This window comes from Nomascus leucogenys, chromosome 15 (assembly GCF_006542625.1).
Source record: "Nomascus leucogenys isolate Asia chromosome 15, Asia_NLE_v1, whole genome shotgun sequence".
Taxonomy (NCBI): Eukaryota; Metazoa; Chordata; class Mammalia; order Primates; family Hylobatidae; genus Nomascus; species Nomascus leucogenys.
The window spans coordinates 10,878,860-10,901,046 of record NC_044395.1 but is presented as its reverse complement, the minus strand read 5'-3'; the positions used below and the strand labels follow the sequence as shown (position 1 = coordinate 10,901,046).

Here is a 22,187-nt window from a genome sequence, read left to right as displayed (position 1 = left end):
TGAATAGCAATTCTGGAAAATATTTATATAAGAAAATAAACTACTTTTCTGATTACTTAATGGAACATGAAAAGAATAGACTATTATCCTTTCTCTTAGATTATTACCATGAAATGGCTGCTTTAACTAGGATTCTAACAAACACTCTGCAAAAAAAAATGAAAAATTAATTGTCTGATTAAAAATTAAGACTGAATAATTGAAATGCTCCATTCAAGTATAATGTTCATGTTGAAGGTTTAATTTAATTACAAATAAGAAAAGTCAGCTATATCTGGCCTTTCTTAACTATTCACCCTGAGCTAATGCTGACCCATTTTTCAGCTTCAACAGAGCTTTCTTTACCTCCTTGTTTCTCAGGGTGTACACAACAGGGTTGAAAAGAGGAGTCAGCACAGTGTAGAAAACGGCCACAATGCCATCCACAGCTTTCCTGGAGCCTGGTCTCAGGTAAATGAAAAGACCAGGGCCAAAGAAGCAAACGACCATGATGCAGTGGGAGGCACAGGTCTGAAAGGCTCTGTGCCTCCCCTCTGAGGTGCGGATCCGCAGGATGGAACGGACGATGGACACATAGGACAGCACTATTAGGAGAAAGCAGCCCGAGGCCACTACCCCAATGTTCACAAAGATGACCATCTCGTTGGCTGAGGTGTCTGCACAGGCCAGTTTCAGGATGGGCGGTGCGTCACAGAAGTAGTGCTGGATCTGGTTGGGTCCACAGTAGGGCAAATGGAAAGTCATTGTGGTCTGGACGGCAGAGTGCAGAGAGCCACTGAGCCAAGTGCCAGTGGCCAGGAGAGCACACGAGCGCCCACTCATCATGCGGGTGTAGCTGAGCGGGTAACTGATGGCCAAGTAGCGATCATAGGACATGACCGTGTAGAGGAAACACTCGGTGCTCCCCAGGAAGTGGAAAAAATAGAGCTGAGCCACGCAGCTGTGGAAGGAGATAGTCTTGCTGCTTGGGGACACCAAGGTCATCAGCATTTTGGGCACTGTGACAGTGGAGAACCACATGTCAATGAAGGACAGGTTGGTGAGGAAGTAGTACATGGGGGTGTGGAGGTGAGAATCCACCCTGATCACCAGCAGGATGAGGAGGTTCCCCAGCACAGTGAGCACATAAACCACCAGGAAGACTCCAAAGAGGGGGTCATCCAGTGCTTGGGTATGGGGAAGGCCCATGAGGATGAACGCTGTCACGAGGCTGGTGTTGGACATTTCTTCTCATATATGGGGCTCTGTTCTTACAGAAAGGAAGGGAGATAGCATTTACTGTGAGCATGTTTTATATGAAATATGGCAACTATATTTTTCTGATTGAGAACACTAGGGTTAAATATTTTTTATATTTTAGAAATTCCTTTTGCTTCAGTATAGGTCTTTGAAAAGGAATAGCACTTTCTTATTCCAGTACCAGAATAAGCCATATACAAAACAGGAGGAAATTAACATAAAATCAGCCAAATTTTGAAAAGAAGAACAAATTTTGTATCCTATTTTCTGTAGAATTGGAAAAGATATACTCAAATTAGCAACACTTAGGTGCTGGCAAGCTCTTTCCGGGGATAAGCCTTTATTCAAGCATCTCTGTTTTTCTCTCAGACACACACATATAATAGATACACATGCACACACACATTCTCTCTCTGTCAACACACACACACACACACACACACACACACACACACACACACACTTTCACACATACCGATTCAGTCTCTTTGATCATTAGAGAATTTCCATTACAAATACAAATTTCTAAAGCAATCTTCATTTTGGATGACTGGGAGAAAACTGCCTTCTCAGAGCTCTCTGGCCAGCTGCAGAACTAAGGCAGGATTTCAGCAATGGTTTAGCATTATGTGGAGCCAGTCTTCTGTTCCTTTGTCTTAGCCTAGATCAGGGGTCCTCAAACTCCAGGTCAGGGACTGGTACCAGTCCATGGCCTGTTAGGAACCAGTGCGCACAGCAGGAAGAGAGCTGCCAGCAAGCGAGCATCACCACCTGAGCCCCGCTTCCTGTCACATCAGCAGGGGCATTAGATTCTCGTAGGAGTGGGAACCCTATTGTGAACCGCACATGGGAGGAATCTAGGTTGTGTGGTCCTTATGAGAACCTAACCAAGATCCTCCCCCTCCCCACCCCAGGCCCCACCCTGGTCCAAGTAAAAATTGTCTTCCATTAAACCAGAAACTGGTCCCTCGTGCCACAAACATTGGGGACCGCTGCCCTAGATCCTACCTTCCTGGTCATATACAAAGTTTGACCCCAAACTAATGCAATAATGAACAGTACCATCATTTTCTTTAACTTCCCTCATTCTGTGTCTCTTTCTATTTATACATTTTTTATTATTTACTTCTCCAGAATTTTAGGCAATTAAGCCTTCTCTTTCTAAAGTATGATCAAATAATCTCACAACACATTTTGAGATAGCCAAGAAGAATTGAACCTGCTTGAGTAGTAAGAAAGACTAAACTTTCTCTGCTGTTTGAGTTTCAGAACTGAATTAAAATAATAATATAGTTATTATAAAAATACAAATGCCCTTCTAAAAATAAAAAAAGTCTTTTATTTCCATTATTTCTAGGATTTCTATTATTTCAAAGCTCAGACTCAAAGTTTTTCTTTTTTTCTTTAACACATGGACACAATGTCTTAGACATTATATTTTCGAGAGAAAATAAATGAAAATTTATGAAGAAATATAAGGAAATGTGATTGTAGACCTGGACCTCTCTGATAGAAAAGAAGCATTTCTTTATTAATTCCTAAAATGTTTCTGTCATACATCAGCAATACATTTTTTGGAGGGGGGCTCTGACAGAAGCAGACTTTTCCATCATGGAATTCAGCTGAAACTAAGTTGGAAACTCAGAGTTGCAATGCTGAGGTTTATAGATGAAGCACTTCATTGATTTATGATTTCACAGAATTTTTAGTCTTCTACAGAACCACAAAAAGTTGGCTCTGTACGTCATGACTAATATAATCGAGCTTCATTAGCCAAAGCTGACGAAAAATGAAGAGAAACGAAACTATGACCATAAATACATCATAATCACCTCTTCTCAAAAAGTGTCTAATAATGAAAAATGCTGAAGTGTTGCCAATTTTTGCTACTTACCAATTTTGCAACTAGGTTTTGGATCATGAAGCAGAATTCAAGATTTAAAGAAAATGTCAGTTCTTGATGAGTAGTATAATTTTTCTTTTCTTGCAAAGATGAAACCACAGAAGAAACTCTTTTTAAATAGAACTTAATATGAATTTGATATCTTAGGAGATACTCCCTTGGCTCTAGAGTCCTTATGAGTGAAGATAATGTTTTGACATAATGATAAGCACTTGGAATTTTTTCCAATGCATCTGCTGAAGTTGATTCTGCATTTGATGGCCATCATTCCATAAACCTTTTTATTTAGCCAAAAATCAACTTTCGAAATGAGTAACTATGACACTCTGGATTTGAAAACTCCTTGTACAGGAAATGATTTTTTTCCCATTTCTTTTTTAAATTTAAAAATAGAAAATATGAGTTTTAGTTATAAAGGAGCTAATTATCTGAAGAGGTGCATAGTCTGTCTGATAAATCTTTAACTTTCTGGTGAGTCACAAAAAGAAGCTCCAGATTTTCTGTGCTCCAGGGATGATCAGAGTACTACTCCCTGTAGATAAACATCTTCCTAATTAAACTTCCTCCTTCTGGGGCTTGGCAGACTCTTACTGTGCAAGTTCCTGGCCAAGAATGGATGCTAGTTCAGAGATTTTCTGTTCGTCTCAGAGACTTTGCCTTTGTTCTTTCATATCTTCTAAACTTTAAAACGTATTTAAATTGTCTGTGAAACTTTCTTTTATTTTTTAGCTTGAATTAATACAATTAAAGAGAATAAAGGTATATTTTTCTTCCATAATTAATATATTTCTTAGTTATTCGGAAAAAGCTTTTATGAAAACAACAAGAAAAACTGGTCTAATGTAGATGCCCAAAGCACTGTTAGTTTTGGAGGACAATTGCAGTTTCATGAGCCTTTTGTGCTAATAGAAATGCTCTCATCTGCATATGGAAAATATAGTCCTATATGGAATGGAATTTGAAGAACCGAAGTCCCCTGAATTAATATTTTTTTCCAATTAAATTAACAAGTTACCCATTTTTCTGACATTGGTTATCTATCCATTTAGTATAAGGCATATTTAATCAATGTAAAATCACAATACTATTTTAGTAATTACTTTCAATTTAGCTCCAGTTATATTTCAAAATCTCTTTATCAAATATATGCTATCAACTTTCGTTAATTGAAACTTCTATCCAACTTTCTGTACTTATCTTTGTGAATACTATTAACTTGTGTTTTCAGTTTAACTTATCAGTTTTCTTGGTATACAGTATATAGTTACATGATCTTTATAAAATGATACTTTTGTCTTTCTTTCCAAAAGTAAACATTTGTTATCTTTCTTTTCTGTCTTGCTGTATTGGTAGAAAACACTATTGTCACCCACCTAGCTATGGTTTAGGAATTACTTAGGTCTGTTGTGAGTGCTACACAACTTGTGTGTGCCTTTTTCCAGGAAGAGGAGTTCAATAGTAACATTTGCTGAGTTTTAACTTCTTCAAGAAAAAGAAAGGAATTATCCATCATTTTTGGCTGTTTCACTAAAACCCAGTGGGATTCTATGTGAAAAACATGCCAGAACTTCTAAACATCATCAAGAATTCTGCACTGATAGTTCTTTGCACATGGAAAAAGGCACAGCTGAATCCACCCACACAGTCTGGTGACTTGTTGATAATCTAACAAAGACTAGAGAAGGGTAGAAGTCCAGGCATTCCTGTTTACCAACCGTATTCAGCACTGGGCCTCCTCTGCCACTGCCATTTCTCTGTTTTTTCCACAATTACTTTTGCTATTCAAAGTCCTTTGCGGCCGGGTGCGGTGGCTCACACCTGTAATCCCAGCACTTTGGGAGGCCGAGGCGGGCGGATCACAAGGTCACGAAATCGAGACCATCCTGGCTAACACAGTGAAACCCCGTCTCTACTAAAAATACAAAAAATTAGCCAGGCATGGTAGCGGGCCCCTGTAGTCCCAGCTACTTGGGAGGCTGAGGCAGGAGAATGGCGTGAACCCAGGAGGCGGAACTTGCAGTGAGCCGAGATCGCGCCACTGCACTCCAGCCTGGGTGAGAGCGAGACTCAAATAAAATAAAATAAAAAAGTCCTTTGCGTTTCCATATAAATTTTACACAAAAAAGTTGTTTATTTACACACACAAAAGCCTGCTGTGATTTTGATTGGAATTGCATTCAATCTATCAATAAATTTGGGAGAATTGCTACCTTAATAATACTGGATTATGTTTGATCACAAATACCGTTGATCTCTTTTGTTTCTCTCAACAATGTTGTGTCGTTTCAGTGCTCATATCCAGTACATTTTGTCAGGTTTATCACTAGGAATATTTTATTTTGATGCTATTTTAAATAATACTTTTAAAATTTCAACTTCCAATTGTTCATTGTTAATACATAGAGTTGATTGATTATTGCATATAAATCTTATATCTTACAACTCAGCTAAACTCACTTGTTAGTTCCTATAGCCTTTTTAGATATTCCATCAGATTTTCTACATAGATGACCATGTCCTGTGCAAGCACAGACCGTTTACTTCTCCTTTACAATCTAGATTCCTTTTACTTCTTTTTCTTAGCTAATTGTCCTATCTAGAAACTGTAGCTCAATGTTGAATACAAGTGGTGGCAGTAGACACGCTAGGTTCTTGATCTTAGGGGAAAATATCTAGTTTTTTACTACTAAGCATGACGTCAGCTGTGGGGGGGTTTTTTGTCGTGTTTGTTTTGTTTTTCTGTTTAATAAATGAGATTGGTTCCTTCTATCCCCTAGTTAGCTGAGATTTTTTTTACCAGAAATAGCTTTTGCAATTTGTCGAGTGCATTTTCTGCATCTATTGAGACAATCATATAGTTTTTCTTTTTCAGTTAATATGGCAAATTATATTGCTTGAGTACTGAATATTAAAGTATACTTACATTCCTGGAATCAGCCTGGTTGATTATGATGCAAATCATTTTTTTCATATATATTAAATTCAATTTGGTATAATTTTGTTAGGAATTTTAATATATTTGTTTATAAAGAATATGAATTGATAGCTCTTTTCCTTTAATGTCTTTGTCTTGTTTTTGTATCAAAGTAATACTGAAATCATTGAATGAGTTGGGAAGCTTCTTACCTATTCAATTTTCTGGTACAGTGTGTGTAAATTCTGTATTATTTATATATTTTAACTCAGAACTCAGTTCCTGCAAATCAGTAAAACTGTTGTGCTCTGCTTCAGACCCCCATCCGTGTACCATGGCTCAGAATGTGCCTCTGAACATGGCTCAGAATGTGCTCACCTCATTTGCTTTTCCTTTCTTGGGGATCACAGTCTTGTGCTACTTGTTGTTCAATGTCCGAAAATACCTGTTTTAATATATATTTGGGGGTCCAGTGTTCTATGTCTATATTGTGAGAGGAGAAATCTAATCCTTGTTATTGTATCATGGGCCAGAATTGAACATCTCCAAATTAACTATTTTTGTTTTCATCATTTGCGTTGTGTTGTGAAATATAAAGTAAATAGATAAAAGTTCATACAGGCCAGATTTATTCTAAAGCAAACATTCATGTCTCCACCACCCAAATTAAAAAAGTAAGTATTGCCAGCAACCTTTGAGCCTTCACATCTCTTCCTGAAGTCAATCTCCTTCCATTCTACTATCATGAGAATCTCAATTTCGTATTAATTTTGCGGGTATCTTTAAACAATACAGTTAAATTTTGCCTTTTAAAAATTTATGTAAGTGGAATCATAGTTAAATTTAATAGAGAGTTTCTGTATGGTTGGGCAAAAGTAATTGCGGTTTTTGCTATTGCATTTAATGGCAAAAATCGCAATCACATTTGCTCTAATGTAATATTATTTAAAATTATGTTTTGAAGACATGTACATATTGATATGTATTGCAATAAATTTATTCATTTAATTCATATGCATTGTTCCATTGTGAAATATACACTTGGTAGATACTTGGGTGTTCAAATTTTGGTTATAACAAAAATCCCACCTTAAATACTCTTACACATTACCCTGGGGCACATATGCCTAAGTTTCTACAGGGAAATGTTGATATGTGAGGAAGATATCTTCCAGCTTAGTTGAAAGTAATAAACCTTTTTTTAAAAGTAATTCTATAAATTTATATTCCCTTTAGCGATGTGTGAAAGTTCTTGCAATTGACAATTTTGACATTTACTTTAGGCAAAATTTTAATGCAATTTTAATTTGCATTTCCCTAACTCTTAAAGTGATAGAGTAGATTTTCTTTTGTTTATTGGCCAATTGTATTTCTGCTTTTGTGAAGCCTGGCCAAGTAATTTACCTACATTTATATTGGATTGCTTGATTTTAATATAAATTTTAGAAATTCTTTATATGTTTTGAATACCAGTCCTTGATGGTAATATTTGTTATAAGTAACATCTTTTTCACTTTTTATTTTTATTTTTTACTATTTTAATATTATTCTCAATATTAAAGTAACCAAAACGAATGATGTTTCTTTTATTTCTCTTAGTTTCTATACGTGCATCAGAAAGTTTTTCCCCAATTCAATTAGTAAAAGCCGTATTATTTGTTATAAAAATTTGAGTTTATAATGCCCCTGGAATTGATTTTGTGTATAGTATGTGGTAAGAGATTAATCTGATTTGTTCCATGTTGATTCAGTTGTCCAAGCATAATTTATTGGAAAAATACATTTCCCATACTCTTCCATGCCAGCTTTGACTTAAATCAAATATGCAAGTGATGTGTTTTTATGCTGTCTATTCTATTCCATTTTTAAATTAATCTAGTCCCAAACCAACCTCACTTTTTTTTAGTTGCTATAAAGAAAAATAATAAATACAAATTTGTAAATATGTTTAGCCTTAGGAATAACCAAAAATGAAGATTAAAGATAGTTGGTTGAAAATTGCTTATGGTAAAAGCTTTAAAACTTTTAAATAATTAAATAATAATGCTGGTAAAGTTGGCTCTTGCAAGCACTGGTGCTAACAAAGTAAACAATTTAATAATAATCTTACAAAACCATAATATTCATTAACTGTATAGTATTTCTACTTAGGTTTACTTATCTTTAGTAAAGTCTCAAATATGGATAACTACATGAGTTAATAAGATTATCATAGTGCATTATACATGCACTTATATCTACCTATTTTTCTAACAGTACTTGTTTATTTGGGAAAATATTAAAAAACTGTTACAAAATTAAATATCCATAAAAATGAATATGGTTGAGTAAAGTGGCCATAGGGAATGTAAGTTAACATTATGGAAAACAGTGTGGGGATTTGTCTAAAACCTAAAATTAGAACTTTCATGCAGCCCAACAATTTCACTATTGGGTATTTATACAAAGGAAAGCAAGTCAGTGTATCAAAGGTGCAGTAAACATGCTCCTCCATGGTATATACACACAATGGAATACTATTCAGCCATTGAAAAGAGTGAAATATTGTCATTTGCAGCAACATGGATGAACCTGGAGGATGTTATATTGTGTGAAATAAGTCAGGCACAGATATATGAATACTGCATGTTCTCACTCATATGTGGGAGCTAAATTTTTTTTTTTGAGCTCATGAAAGTAAAGAGTAGAACCGTGGGTATTAGAGGCTGGAAAGAATAGAAGGGGAAAATGGAAAGAGGTTGGTCAACGAATACAAAATTACAACTGAATAGGAGGAATTAGTTCTGGTGTTCTGGAGCACTGTAAGGTGAACATAATTACCTATAATTTATTGTACATTTTGAAAAAGCCAGAAGAAAGATTTTTGAATGGTCACAACACAGAGACATGGTAAGTGTGTGGGGGATAGATACACTAAGTACTCTGAATTGATCATTGCACATTGTATACATGTATTGGTACCACCCTGTATCTCATAAATATGTACAATTTTTATGTGTCAACTAATAAAAGGAAAACAAAAAAACATAGTTGTAATAATTGAGTAATATGGAAAATATTTTGATAAAATTGTAAACCAAAAATAAACTAAACAAAAAGATGCAAAACTACATATATAGCATAATTGGAACTAGTTAAAATATTCCTTATCAGTATAAAAACATTGATAATATTAAAGCAGAGGAAGTGTGTGGGGTTTTTTGCCCCTTTGAATATTTACCAAGTAGTTTATAAACTTGTGATGCCACTTTCATAGTGAATATGTCATGTCTTATGAAATAATGAGGTAGGGAATAGAAAGGGCATGAGAAAAGAGAGGAAAGCCTCTAATTATTCCCTTTGTTCTTTCATGCTTTAGAGTCTGGGGATTAGGCCATTGCGGATATTGTCTGTAAGGAAACCCGGTCCATTTATACTTTCAAGTTTGAAAACTTATAAATTCAGAATTTCAGGTGCATTCTAATAGCGGGACTGAGTGTGGCATCTATGTGTCTTGTAATCCAGAGGAGAGGGTGTAATACCTTGGCTGTATGCCATGGCATCTTATGTAAAATAGAGTTTTGGCTTTAGGAACACATTCTTCTTGCCTAGAAACTTGAGAAAAATCTTTCTACCCATATTCGAAGTGCTTCCCATCAGTTGGTATGTGCCTAAAACTTTGCCTGCTTCTGTTTAAATACTTTTTAAATTTTTAATTTTTGGGTACTTAGTAGGTGTATATATTTATGAGGTGAAGGAGATATTTTGATACAAGCATTCAATAAATCATAATCAGATCAGGGTAAATGGGGTATCCATCACCTCAAGCATTTATCATTTGTGTTACAAACAACCCAATTATACTCTTTTAGTTATTTTTAAATGTACAACTCTTGTTCTACACATATTTCTCTTTCCTTTTCTCTTCTTCTTTCCTAGTTTTTTACAGTGTTAAATTTTTAAATTTCTTTTGTTTATTTTAATAGTTTTGGGGGGTATATGTGGTTTTTGGTTACATGGATGAGTTCTTTTGTAGTGAATTCTCAGAGTTTAATTGCACCCGTCACCTGAGCAGTATACACTACACTCAATGTATTGTCTTTTATCTCTCTTCCTGCGCCCAACTTCCTCCACCCTGAGTCCCGTACTGTCCACTATATCACTCTGTGTGTTTTTGCATCCTCATAGCTTAGCTCCCACTTATAAGTAAGAATATATGGTATTTGGTTTTCCATTCCCAAGTGTCACTTAGAATAATGGTCTCCAGCTCCATCCAAGTTGCTGTAAAAGACATTATTTTATTCCTTTTTATGCCTGAGTAGTATTGCATGGTGTATACATGCCACATTTTCTTTATCCACTAGTTAGTCGATGGACACTTAGGCTGGTTCCATATCCTTGCAATTGCAAATTGTGCTGCTATAAACATGCATATGCGTGTGTCTTTTTCATAAAACGACTGCTTTTTCTTTGGGTAGATACCTGATAGTGGGATTCCTGAATCGAATGGTAGATCTACTTTTAGTTCCTTAAGGAATCTCCACACTGTTTTCCATTGTGGTTGTCCTATTTAGATTTCCTATGTGTCTTGATCATTTCACCCGCTCATCCAATTGAAGGAGGAGAATCGTGGACATTAAGAAAATTCTTGTAGGTTGCTAAGTTCAGTGATCTATTAGTACTCTGGCAGTGAGAAAGAAATGGAAGTGAGAAGTCTTAGGGGTAAGTGTATATGCATGTCAGGAGAAAGACTTATAGGGGGAAGGTGGATGATATTGAAGATGAGAGTCTTTGTTCAGGAACCTTATTTTGCAGTTAGTATAAAAATTAGAAATTACCCCCACTCTCAGTATCTATTCTTCTTATCAATATAAAAACTTCTTTTAACAAGCATATATATTTTCATTCTGTTATTAAAGACTAAGGGATAAAATTGCAAGTATCTGTGAGTGTGATGATAGTGAAATTCAAAATTTATAAGAAGCTAATAATACAAAAATTTAAAATTAGAGTTGGAAGAAAATATCTAGTTTGCCTTGCTTTGCAGGAGAATAATTTTTTTTCTGTTTCCCTGCAAGATGAGCCTACACGTTGAAGTTGGAGATCTTCAGTAATCAAAAATCAGTACTTTCTCAGTGACTCTTTTTATGATTAGTGGATATCTATCTGATCTTAGATTTTTTGGCCTTGACTGATGTCAGATACTTTTGTAAGAATGGGTTTGGATGGAGATAACAGCACTGAGTTCTGATTGCAGAGAAGTGAGAAGGATTTTGAAAGTGTATCTAAGGTAATTTGCGATATTTGCACTTTTGCCCAGGACAAGTTTGGACCAGACGCCCGTGCCATTTGGAAGTGAGAATTCGGTTGCTGAGCTAGAAACAGAATGGTTCAGATTAAAGGGGGAGTTTGTGCACTTCCAGCCTGCAAAATGATCTTTTACTTCTACCAGTATATTTACCTAACACAGTTTTGAGTCTGAAGAAAATAACATTTTTTCTGATCTGTGTGTCTTTCTATGTCTTTTAAAATCTTGCAGATTTTACAAAGTTCATTTCTTTTAAAAAATTCTTCTTTCTTTTTTTTATTTTTTAAGAGGTGTGGTCTTGCAGTGTTGCCCAGGCTCTGGAGCACAGTGGCTATTCACAGGCATAATCACAGTGCACTATAGCCTTCAACTCCTGCCCTCAAGCAATCCTCCCACCTCAGCCTCCTGAGTACTTTTTTTTTTTTTTTTGAGACAGAGTCTCGCTTTGTCACCTAGACTGGAGTGTGGTGACGTGATCTCAGCTCACTGCAAGCTCCACCTTCCGGGTTCACGCCATTCTCCTGCCTCGGCCTCCTGAGTAGGTGGGACTACAGGCATCCGCCACCAAGCTTGGCTAATTTTTTGTATTTTTAGTAGAGACGGGGTTTCACCGTGTTAGCCAGGATGGTCTCGATCTCCTGACCTCGTGATCCACCCGCCTCAGCCTCCCAAAGTGCTGGGATTACAGGCGTGAGCCACCGCGCCCGGCTCTGAGTACATTTTTAATTATATCTTCATCACATGTGCAATGCTTTTGTTATTACTACATTATCACTCTTAACTTAGTCATGTATACTCAAGCCTTGATTGTTAAACCAACTTCATTAAACATTTACTATTACATACCAAAGCATTTTATATCCATTATCTCTTTTATTCTTCACATAAACTCAATGAGGCAGGACATATTACCCATTTTTCTTTTGAAGGAGATGAGGCACAGAGAGGTTAAGTTAGCTACTCAAGGGCCCAGAGGTAGGAAATGGCAGAGTCATGTCAGGGTTAGCAACCGGTAGCATATAACTCTAGAGTGAGCTCTTCAAGGGATGGTATTTTTAAATTTATCTTTGTATTTCTAGTGGGCAGAGAGAAAAGAATGTTTGTGAGATTAAATTGACTGTCATGGCCCAAAGTCAGTGTTTAAACATTTTGGGCTGGAAAAGAGTCTTTTTGTCTTCCTGTCTATGTATTTGCTAGGAACTCAATCTATCCAAATATTTTGAGCAGGATCAGCTTTATATAGGGCCTGGATATATAGATTGATTACAACAATGGTCTGAACAGCCCCTGCTTCCTTCATTTTTGCATTCTTGGCAGTAATTTTAATCATTAAGATTTTTGTCCATGATATTTTTATCTTTGTAAAAATTGTAACAATGCAGGAAATGATAACATATCAGCAATATATAAAGTAGTATGAATAAATTTATCACATCATTTCCTGTGAAAAAATATTGATCATAGCAGAGGGAAATTAGTTATATCTAATGACAATGTATGGACAGCTAACACAAAGTAGGATGCAAGCAAACATAAGGGGAACTTGGGGCTTCAGAAAATATAATTCAGGTTGCTTGTTAGGTTTGTCTAGGACTGATACTAATTAATAAAGCTAAATAATATTAATGCCATTGAAATTAGCTTTTGCAAGATCTGTAGCAAAGAAAGAAAACATAAGTCTGGGTGCGGTGGCTCATGCCTGTAATCTCAGCACTTGGGGAAGCTGAGATGGGTGGATCACCTGAGGTCAGGAGTTCAAGACCAGCCTGGCCAACATGGTCTCTACTAAAAAATACAAAAAATTAGCTGGGTATGGTGACGGGCGCCTGTAATTCCAGCTACTCTGGAGGCTGAGGCAGAAGAATCACTTGAACCTGCTAGGTGGAGGTTGCAGTGAGCCGAGATCATGCCACTGCACTCCAGCCTGGGTGACAGAGAGAGACTGCACCTCAAAAAAAACAAAAAAAAAAAAAGAAAAGAAAACCTAGCCGAGGAGAAACAATTTCTGGTGAGATGCAGTAAAATTTCTATTACCTATGCAATACCTTCAGTTAGGCTCAATCCAATTTCTATGTGTTTAAGTGGGTTATAAATACAACAACAATAGTGGACTGGATAAAGAAAATGTGATATATATACACCATGGAATACTATGCAGCCATACAAAAGAACAAAATCTTGTCCTTTGTAGCAATGTGTATGCAGCTGTAGGCCATTATCCTAAGTGAATTAACACAGGAACAAAAAGCCAAATACCAAATAGTCTTAAGTGGGAGCCAAAATTGGGTACAAATGGTCACAAAGATGGCAACAATAGAAACTGGGGACTGCTTGGAGGAGGGGGAGGAGAGAGAGGGGCAAGGGTTGAAAAACTATTGGGTACTATGCTCAGTAGGTGGGTAAGGGGATCTTTCATACCCCAAACCTCAGCATCATACAAATGTACCAAGGCAACAAACTTGCTCATGCACCTCCTGAATTTAAAATAAAAGTTGAAAGAAAAGAATATGGTTTAGATCTATGGCCAAATATACTTCTTAATCTTTTCCCCAGTGAATGCCGTTTGGTTTTCTCTTTTCTAGTTTCTGGGATCCCCCTCAAATATCTTAGTTTAGATTCCTCCTTTTCTTACATTGCAATGTTGGTGTGTATCCCACAGTAGCCATAGCTGGGTTATCCATTTTTAAACCACATAATAGCGTCATAACCCTACTGTTAGTAAGCAAGCTGGGCATTCGGGCATCCAGGCACATATGCGGTTATGATATATGAAAATGTGAAAGGAGGGGCGACCTCAGATTTTTAACACAGTGGTAGCCACCATTTCAAAGTGAACTATTACTATTTCAAATGGCTTGTTGTGGTTTCAAGCTATTTTGAAATAATTTATCTCTGGCTGTATTAGGGCTCTCTAGGGAGAAAGAACTAATAAGAACTTTTTATATATATGTATATATATACACATATACATGATGTTAGATGTACGTATATATGTGTGTGTGTGTGTGTGTGTGTATATATATATATATATATATATATATATATATATATATAGGAGTTTATTAAGTAGTATTAACTCACATGATCACAAGGTCCCACAATAGGCCATCTGCAAGCTGAGGTGCAAGGAAGCCAATCCAAGTCCCAAAGCTGAAGAACTTGGAGTCCAATGTTCAAGGGCAGGAAGCGTCCAGCACAGAAGAAAGATAAAGCCTGGGAGGCTAAGCCAGTCTAGCCATTTTACATTCTTCTGCCTGCTTTTATCCTAGCCATGCTGGCAGCTGATTAGATTGTGCCCACCCAGATTAAAGGTGGGTCTGCCTTTCCCAGCCCACTGACTCAAATGTTAATCTCCTTTGGCAACACTCTCACAGGCACACCCAGGAACAATACTTTGCATCCTTCAATCCAATCAAGTTGACAGTATTAACCATCACACTGGGCGATGTTAGATGTATCACCTCTGTGCACTGTGTATATAAAGTGCCATAATAGGCTGACCCAAGGGACCAGGGAAGGAGCACTTTTTGAAACAGTAAGTAGTAAGAATAAATATATAAGAAGTGAGATTAGATATCCATGGAAATCATTCTGCAGCATAGTTTTATTTTATTAGGTTGTCATTGATATCAAGAAGAAGATATTGTGATAGTGTTATCAAAGTGTCAAAAAAGAATTTGCAAACTTTGATGATAGACAAAAAGAATATGAATGCACACAAAGATTTGTATATGAATATTCATAGAAACAATATTCTTAGTATTTAAAAAAACTGGAAACATCTTAGATGTCCATAATCTGATGAAAGGATAAATAAAACATGGTACTTTCATATAATGAAATATTATCTTGTAATAAAAGTAGACAAACTATTTTTACATATTATGGCATAAATGTACCTCAACAATAATAAGCTAATTGAAAGAAGCTAGATTCAAAAGGCAACATACTGTATTATTCCATTTACATGAAAAGCCTAGAAAAGACAAATGTATGGAGAGAAAAAGAAAATTAGTGATTTCCTGAGGAAGTGAGTAGGAGTGAGAATTGATTGCAGTGGGCTCTGGGAAATTTGGGAAATAATAGAAATGTTCCAAATTTCAGCAATGTTTGCACAACTCTATAAATTTACTAAAAGCCATTAAATTTTACACTTAGAACAGGTGAATTTTATGACCTGTAAATTATATCTTGAGAAAGGTGATGAATAGTAAAAAGGAAGTGGACTCAACAAATGGGCATAGTGTATCCCTACTGTCCAGGAGAGAGAAAGTACCAACTGACAGGGACATTTCAGCCTATTGACGGCAATACTGATAACAAAAAAACAAAAGTGTGTCAAATCAATGTAGCAGAACACTTGGTTACAATCATCCAGTTTACTTCGCTTTAACTTGGTACTCACTAAGCAGTTTCCTGAGAGAGTATTTTGCTTTTTTTTTTTTTTTTTTCTTTGAAACAGAATCTCGCTCTGTCACCCAGGCTGGAGTGCAGTGGCACTATCTTGGCTCACTGCAACCTCCGCCTCCTGGGTTTGAGTGATTCTCCTGCCTCATCCTCCTGAGTAGCTGGGACTACAGGTGCATACCACCACGCCTGGCTAATTTTTGTATTTTTAGTAGATACGGGATTTCACTATGTTGGCCAGGCTGTTCTTGAACTCTTGACCTCAGGTAATCCACCCACCTCAGCCTCCCATAGTGCTGGGATTACAGGCGTGAGCCATTGGGTCCGGCCGAGTATTTTGCTTTGAATCTACAATTTTCCTGTTTGGAAAAGAATATGCCAACCCATCAATGCATCTATTCTAATGAATATGGCTTTTTATTTCTCTTTGTAAATTTACACATTGGCATTCAATATATATCATATAAAATAATATGTTCATAGATTCTTATATAAATTATATGTAAGTCTTTTGAGAACCAATATCCCTGATTTAATCTGGCTGGTTGACAACTACTAAATTTCTTTTTTTTATTATTATACTTTAAGTTTTAGGGTGCATGTGCACAATATGCAGCTTAGTTACATATGTATCCATGTGCCATGTTGCTTTGCTGCACCCATTAACTCGTCATTTAACATTAGGTATATCTCCTAATGCTATCCCTCCCCCCTCCTCCCACCCCACAACAGGCCCTGCTGTGTGATGTTCCCCTTCCTGTGTCCATGTGTTCTCATTGTTCAATTCCCACCTATGAGTGAGAACATGCAGTGTTTGGTTTTTTGTCCTTGCGATAGTTTGCTGAGCTTGATGGTTTCCAGCTTCATCCATGTCCCTACAAAGGACATGAACTCATCATTTTTTATGGCTGCATAGTATTCCATGGTGTATACGTGCCACATTTTCTTAATCCAGTCTATCATTGTTGGACATTTGGGTTGGTTCCAAGTCTTTGCTATTGTGAATAGTGCCACAGTAAACATACGTGTGCATGTGTCTTTATAGCGGCATGATTTATAGTCGTTTGGGTATATACCCAGTAATGGGATTGTTGGGTCAAATGGTATTTCTAGTTCTAGATCCCTGAGGAATCGCCACATTGACTTCCACAATGGTTGAACTAGTTTACAGTCCCATCAACTGTGTAAAAGTGTTCCTATTTCTCCACATCCTCTCCAGCACCTGTTGTTTCCTGACTTTTTAATGATTGCCATTCTAACTGGTGTGAGATGGTATCTCATTGTGGCTTTGATTTGCATTTCTCTGATGGCCAGTGGAAGCTGAAATGAAATGGAAGCTAGGGGCTCATTATTGCCTGTATCTTTTTTCTCTCTCTGTCTCCCTCTGTGTGTGTGTGTGTGTGTGTGTGTGTGTGTGTGTGTGTGTGTGTTTTAATGAGTCATAGGGATAGTAATTATGAGATGTATAAGCCACTTGAAGAAGTAATTCTGGAATTACTTACATGCAATATGAAATACTCAACTTAAAATAATGGCAGTTGAAAAAAGGAAGATTGGGGCACATCAGTAACTATAAATTATCTCAGTACTGGGCTGATTTTCACCAATTCTATAATGTTTTTTATAGTGATACAGAAGAAAGAAATTGAAATGACAAGCTGAAACTGATAATCAAAGTCATATATATTTTTTCCACAATTCACATGCTGAACTGTTTAATATGTGATACAATCCAAAATAATTCACTTTTGACTAGATGATGATAATGATCTTGATATCTTCAAAGCATTTCTATGTTTAAACCAATAATCTTTTAAGGGCTTATATGCACTAGGAATAAACTTTTAGAATCTTAGCCTATGGTCCAAGAGATGTAAATATCCATACAATGGAAAACTATTTGTCGTTATAAAGGAACAAAACATTGGTACATGCAACAACAGAGATACCTTTTAAAAACATGATGTTTACTGAGAGATGTCAGATCAAAATGAACACATATTTTATAATTCCACTTAAAAGAAATGTCCCCAAATGGCAAATATATAAAGAAAGAAAGTAGATTTTTGGTGGCCTAGTGTCGGGGATAGGAATGAGAATAATTATAATGATCGTGAGGCGTCTTTTTAGTGTGAGGGAAAAATTCTACAATTAGGCTGTGGTGATAGCTAAAAACTCCATAAATATACATTCTTTGCAAATATGTATTTACTGAATTGTACATTTAAAATGGGTGAACTTTTATGTACATTATTTCTCAATAAAGCTTTTAAAACACATAGAAATGATCACTAGTTACAAAAATTTAAGATTTTACGTTGATCTGATTTAACACAAAACTAAAGAACAAGAAAATGGGTGGGAATGAGTGACTCAGCATGTTTACTTTTGAAATTAGTATTCAAAATATTTATTCTATTTTGTTAGAATTGGGCATAAATGTTAAACGCAGTCAGACTGAAACTCAAATCCACACTCTATTATTGACTTTTGGAGTCAACTTTGGCAACTATTTTAACTATTTGAGCCCTATTTTTGTCTTTAAAAGAAAATAAAATTTAACTAATGGGGCCAATGCAAGAATAAAACAAAGGGGCCTTGGACAGTCTGGTTTTTAAAAAGAAAGATTCTCAGTAAGCAGTCATTACTATTTTAAAACATGGAGGTGGGAGTCTCTTCTGTATTTTTTCTGGCATAAAGAAGCATGATAATTATAAAAATGCTGATAAACTTACTTATTCAACAGTATAGTTGTAATTTCTGTGCCTTCTGTATTTTCTCAAAGGGATTTTAGTCATAACATTTTTAATAAACCCATTTGCTTTTTGTTTGCTAGACAGCCAGTAAAAATAACATTCTCACAGATGTACTTAATCTACCCTTGTCCACTCTGATCCATTCTCTACACAGCAGTCAGCAGACTGAATTCTTAAAATATACATCCAACAAAGTTGTGGTAATTAACGTATGCTAAAATTAATGTCAGTAGCAGTCTTAAAGGAAAATAAAGAGAAAACGTGCATGTTCTCACTCATAAGTGAGAGCTGAACATTGAAAACACATGGACGCAGAGGGGAACAACACACACCAGGGCCTGTTGTGGGGTGGGGGTGAGGGGAGGGAACTTAGAGGACGGGTCAGTAGGTGCAGCAAACCACCATGGCGCGTATATCTATGGAACAAACCTGCACATTCTCCACATGTATCCTGTTTTCTTTTTTTTTTAAGAGGAAACTAAAAAAAGAAAATGAATAAAATATGAATTCAATCAGTTGTGGAAGTGATAATGGGGGATTATAAAGCAAATTGTAGGAAAAACAGGTGCAGCTGTGTTTTGTTTTGTTTTTGACATCAGATGGGATTGTTGCCTGTTTAAGTGGTTGCCTTCCTAATTTCCAGCTCTTTCTTCAAACCCAGATTCTCCAGGTAAAGGATCACTGGGCAATCTCAAACATCTGAACTCCAGGGATGGCTCTCTCCTAGAGGAAAAATAGCCCAAGAATTATTTTTAATTAAAGAGCTTTAAATTGAATATAACTAAATGCCACTGTATAATTGCATTTCAGTCTAAGAATTAATGAGGTAGAGGCAGTGGGGAGAAAGAGAAGGGAAGAGAGGAACACCTCCAGTCTAATTGCTCCCTTGGTTCCACACTTCCTTAGCGCCCACTAGGGAAGAGGGTCCCAAAGAAACTGAAGACATTTATTCACTCTTGAACCATGATTGCTGCTACTTCATTCAGGGGCCAGGGGCACTGAGATTTTCTGGCCTGGCTGGCTGAGTCTGAAAAAGAGGAACATTCGGCGTTTCTAGCCCCAGAGCCACAGATGATCCACAGCACCTAAAAGCAAAGGAAACAGGGCTGGGTGGACGTAGGGCCTGGTTTTCAGCCCAGGCCAGCCACATTTCTCTTCAGTCTGTGAGTGCCCTTTCTCTGGAGTGCTCCCCTCTCATCTTCTGGTGAGTTCTATGCACTAGAGGAAGGTGGGAAGAACATGGGAATTGGCTCTGTTTGACTTTGGGCTAAATCTGACTTAGTTGACTCCATGGTATTCTATTGAGCTATTACCTGATTCATGTAGTTTAACCTTAGAAACTTTTAGGAAATGAATAAGATATAAAGTGATAATGGGGAATTATAAAGCTAATTCTAGGAAAAATGATTATTTGCAGTCAAGTCACAGATATAATTGCTATTGGACACTAAACTCTATTAAAAGAAATGGCTGTTTTTAATATCAGTAATTATCTATTGCCTTTTCCTACCTACATATCATCTTTTCTATTCTTTTATTTCTTTATTTTTATTTAATTTATTTTTGGGACAGGGTCTCACTCTGTCACCCAGGCTGGAGTGCAGTGGCATGATTTTGGCTCACTGCAATCTCTGCCTTTTCGGCTTAAAGGATCTCCCCACCTCAGCCTCCCAAGTAGCTGGGACTACAGACATACACCACCACACTCAAATAGTTTTTTCTTTTTCTTTTAATTTTTGGAGAGACAAGGCGTCACTGTATTTCCTAGGCTGGTCTCAAATCCCTGGGCTCAAGCGATCCTGTCACCTTGGCCTCCCAAGCTGCTGGGATTACAGGTGTGAGCCACCATGCCCAGGCTTCCTTTCTGTTTTACGCCCACTAGACAATTCTCAGTTTTCAGTTACTCTAGCTGCTGATTGAGAAAGCTGCCTCCCCGATCAGTCACATGAATAGGTAATCTGAGAACTGCTACAAGTCAACTTAGAGAAATGCTGTGGAATAAGGCACACATTAAATAATTTAATGAATAAATTTTTTAACAAAGATGGGTAGGAGCCAAAATTATATAGGTACTTTACAGACATCAATGCATTAATGTACACAAGAACCATAATACATTATTTTACTATTTATATATATTCAGAAAAGATTTAAAGAGTTGTTTTCAAGGTCATCTGATGTCAGAGTGGGCAGCGTGTTTTGTATGTAAACTCAGATACTTCCAATTGTAAAGTTTATTCTACACCTTCTCTTCTGTATCAACTCTAGTGTTATCTCTTCATTTTACTTATGAGGAAACAGATGAAAAATAGATTAATAACTTACCCAAATGTCACTCATTAATTAGTGACAGGATTGAACTGACTCCTATTTGGAAGTTCTCCACTCTATGTAGTTATTATCAGTTTGCGAAAGGCTCTATAAAGATAGTTTTTTGCAGGAAAACCTCATCTCAGTGAGGCCATTCTTTGATGTTCCAGGACTAATTTGACATGAAGATAAAGAATCACACTCCAGTAACTGAGTTCCTCCTGATGAGAATCCCTCACACAAAGGGGATGGAAAATGTGCTTTTTGTCTTATTTCTGGCCTTCCACCTCTTCACCTTGCTAGGGAACCTACTCATTCTTCTGGCCGTCCTCACTTCCTCCAACCTCCATACCCCCATGTATTTCTTTCTGGGAAACCTGTCTGTGTTTGACATATTTTTCCCTTCAGCGAGTTCCCCCAAAATGATGCTTTACTTAGTGGGACAAAGCCGCACCATCTCTTTCCAGGGTTGTGCCTCCCAGCTCTTTCACCATTTCCTGGGTTGCACCGAGTGTTTCCTGTACACTGTGATGGCCTATGACCGATTTGCAGCCATCTGCCACCCTTTGCGATACTCGGTCATCATGAACCGCAGGGTGTGTGCCCTCCTGACACTAGGCACCTGGACAGGGAGCTGTCTGCATGCCTCTGTCCTCACACTCCTCAACTTTAAGTTACCCTACTGTGGCCCCAGTGAAGTGGACAATTTTTTCTGTGATATTCCGGTGGTGATATTCCGCTGGCCTGCGCAGACACCTCTCTAGCACGGACAGTGAGTTTCATCAACGTAGGTGTTGTTGCGCTCATGTGTTTTCTTATCCTCACCTCTTATGCTTGCATTGTTATCTCTATATTGAAAATCAGTTCCTCAGAAGGTAGGCGCAGAGCCTTCTCAACCTGCAGTGCCCATCTGACATCCATCCTGCTCTTCTATGGACCAATAGTCCTCATTTATCTCCGACCTGCTTCCAGCCCTTGGCTGGACTCTGTGGTTCAGGTGTTGAATAATATTGTTACCCCTTCTCTGAATCCTTTGATATATGCTTTGAGAAACAAAGGTGTAAAGCTGGCACTGAGAAAGATGCTCATTCAAGGAGTACATAATTGTGGAAGGTAAGCTTTATATCATGGTCTGTCTTTACAGCTTTGTCTTAAATTTATCTGGGGGCAATTAGCTCCTATTTTTTGTTTGATTACTAAGTACCAGGCACTATTTACAAATACTGATACATGTAATGATTATAATAATCATAAGAAGTAGATAATATTATTATCTCAATTTATGAGGAAAAAATTAAGGCACTGAGAGGCTGAGATCTTTCTGCAGTATCATGGAGTTAAAAACTTGCTGGGCGAAAATGTGACCCAAAG

General features: G+C 37.0%; 1 protein-coding gene and 1 pseudogene across 1 annotated transcript; one reads left to right on the top strand and one right to left on the bottom strand.

Moving 5' to 3' along the window:
• Positions 1-288: 288 nt before the first annotated feature.
• Positions 289-1,224, bottom strand: LOC100583749 (olfactory receptor 10G7). Its single transcript, XM_003253312.3, has one exon. The coding sequence runs from the start codon at positions 1,222-1,224 to the stop codon at positions 289-291; it is 936 nt and encodes a 311-aa protein (XP_003253360.1).
• Positions 1,225-20,998: 19,774 nt separating this feature from the next.
• LOC100583860 lies at positions 20,999-21,933 on the top strand (annotated as a pseudogene).
• Positions 21,934-22,187: the final 254 nt, after the last annotated feature.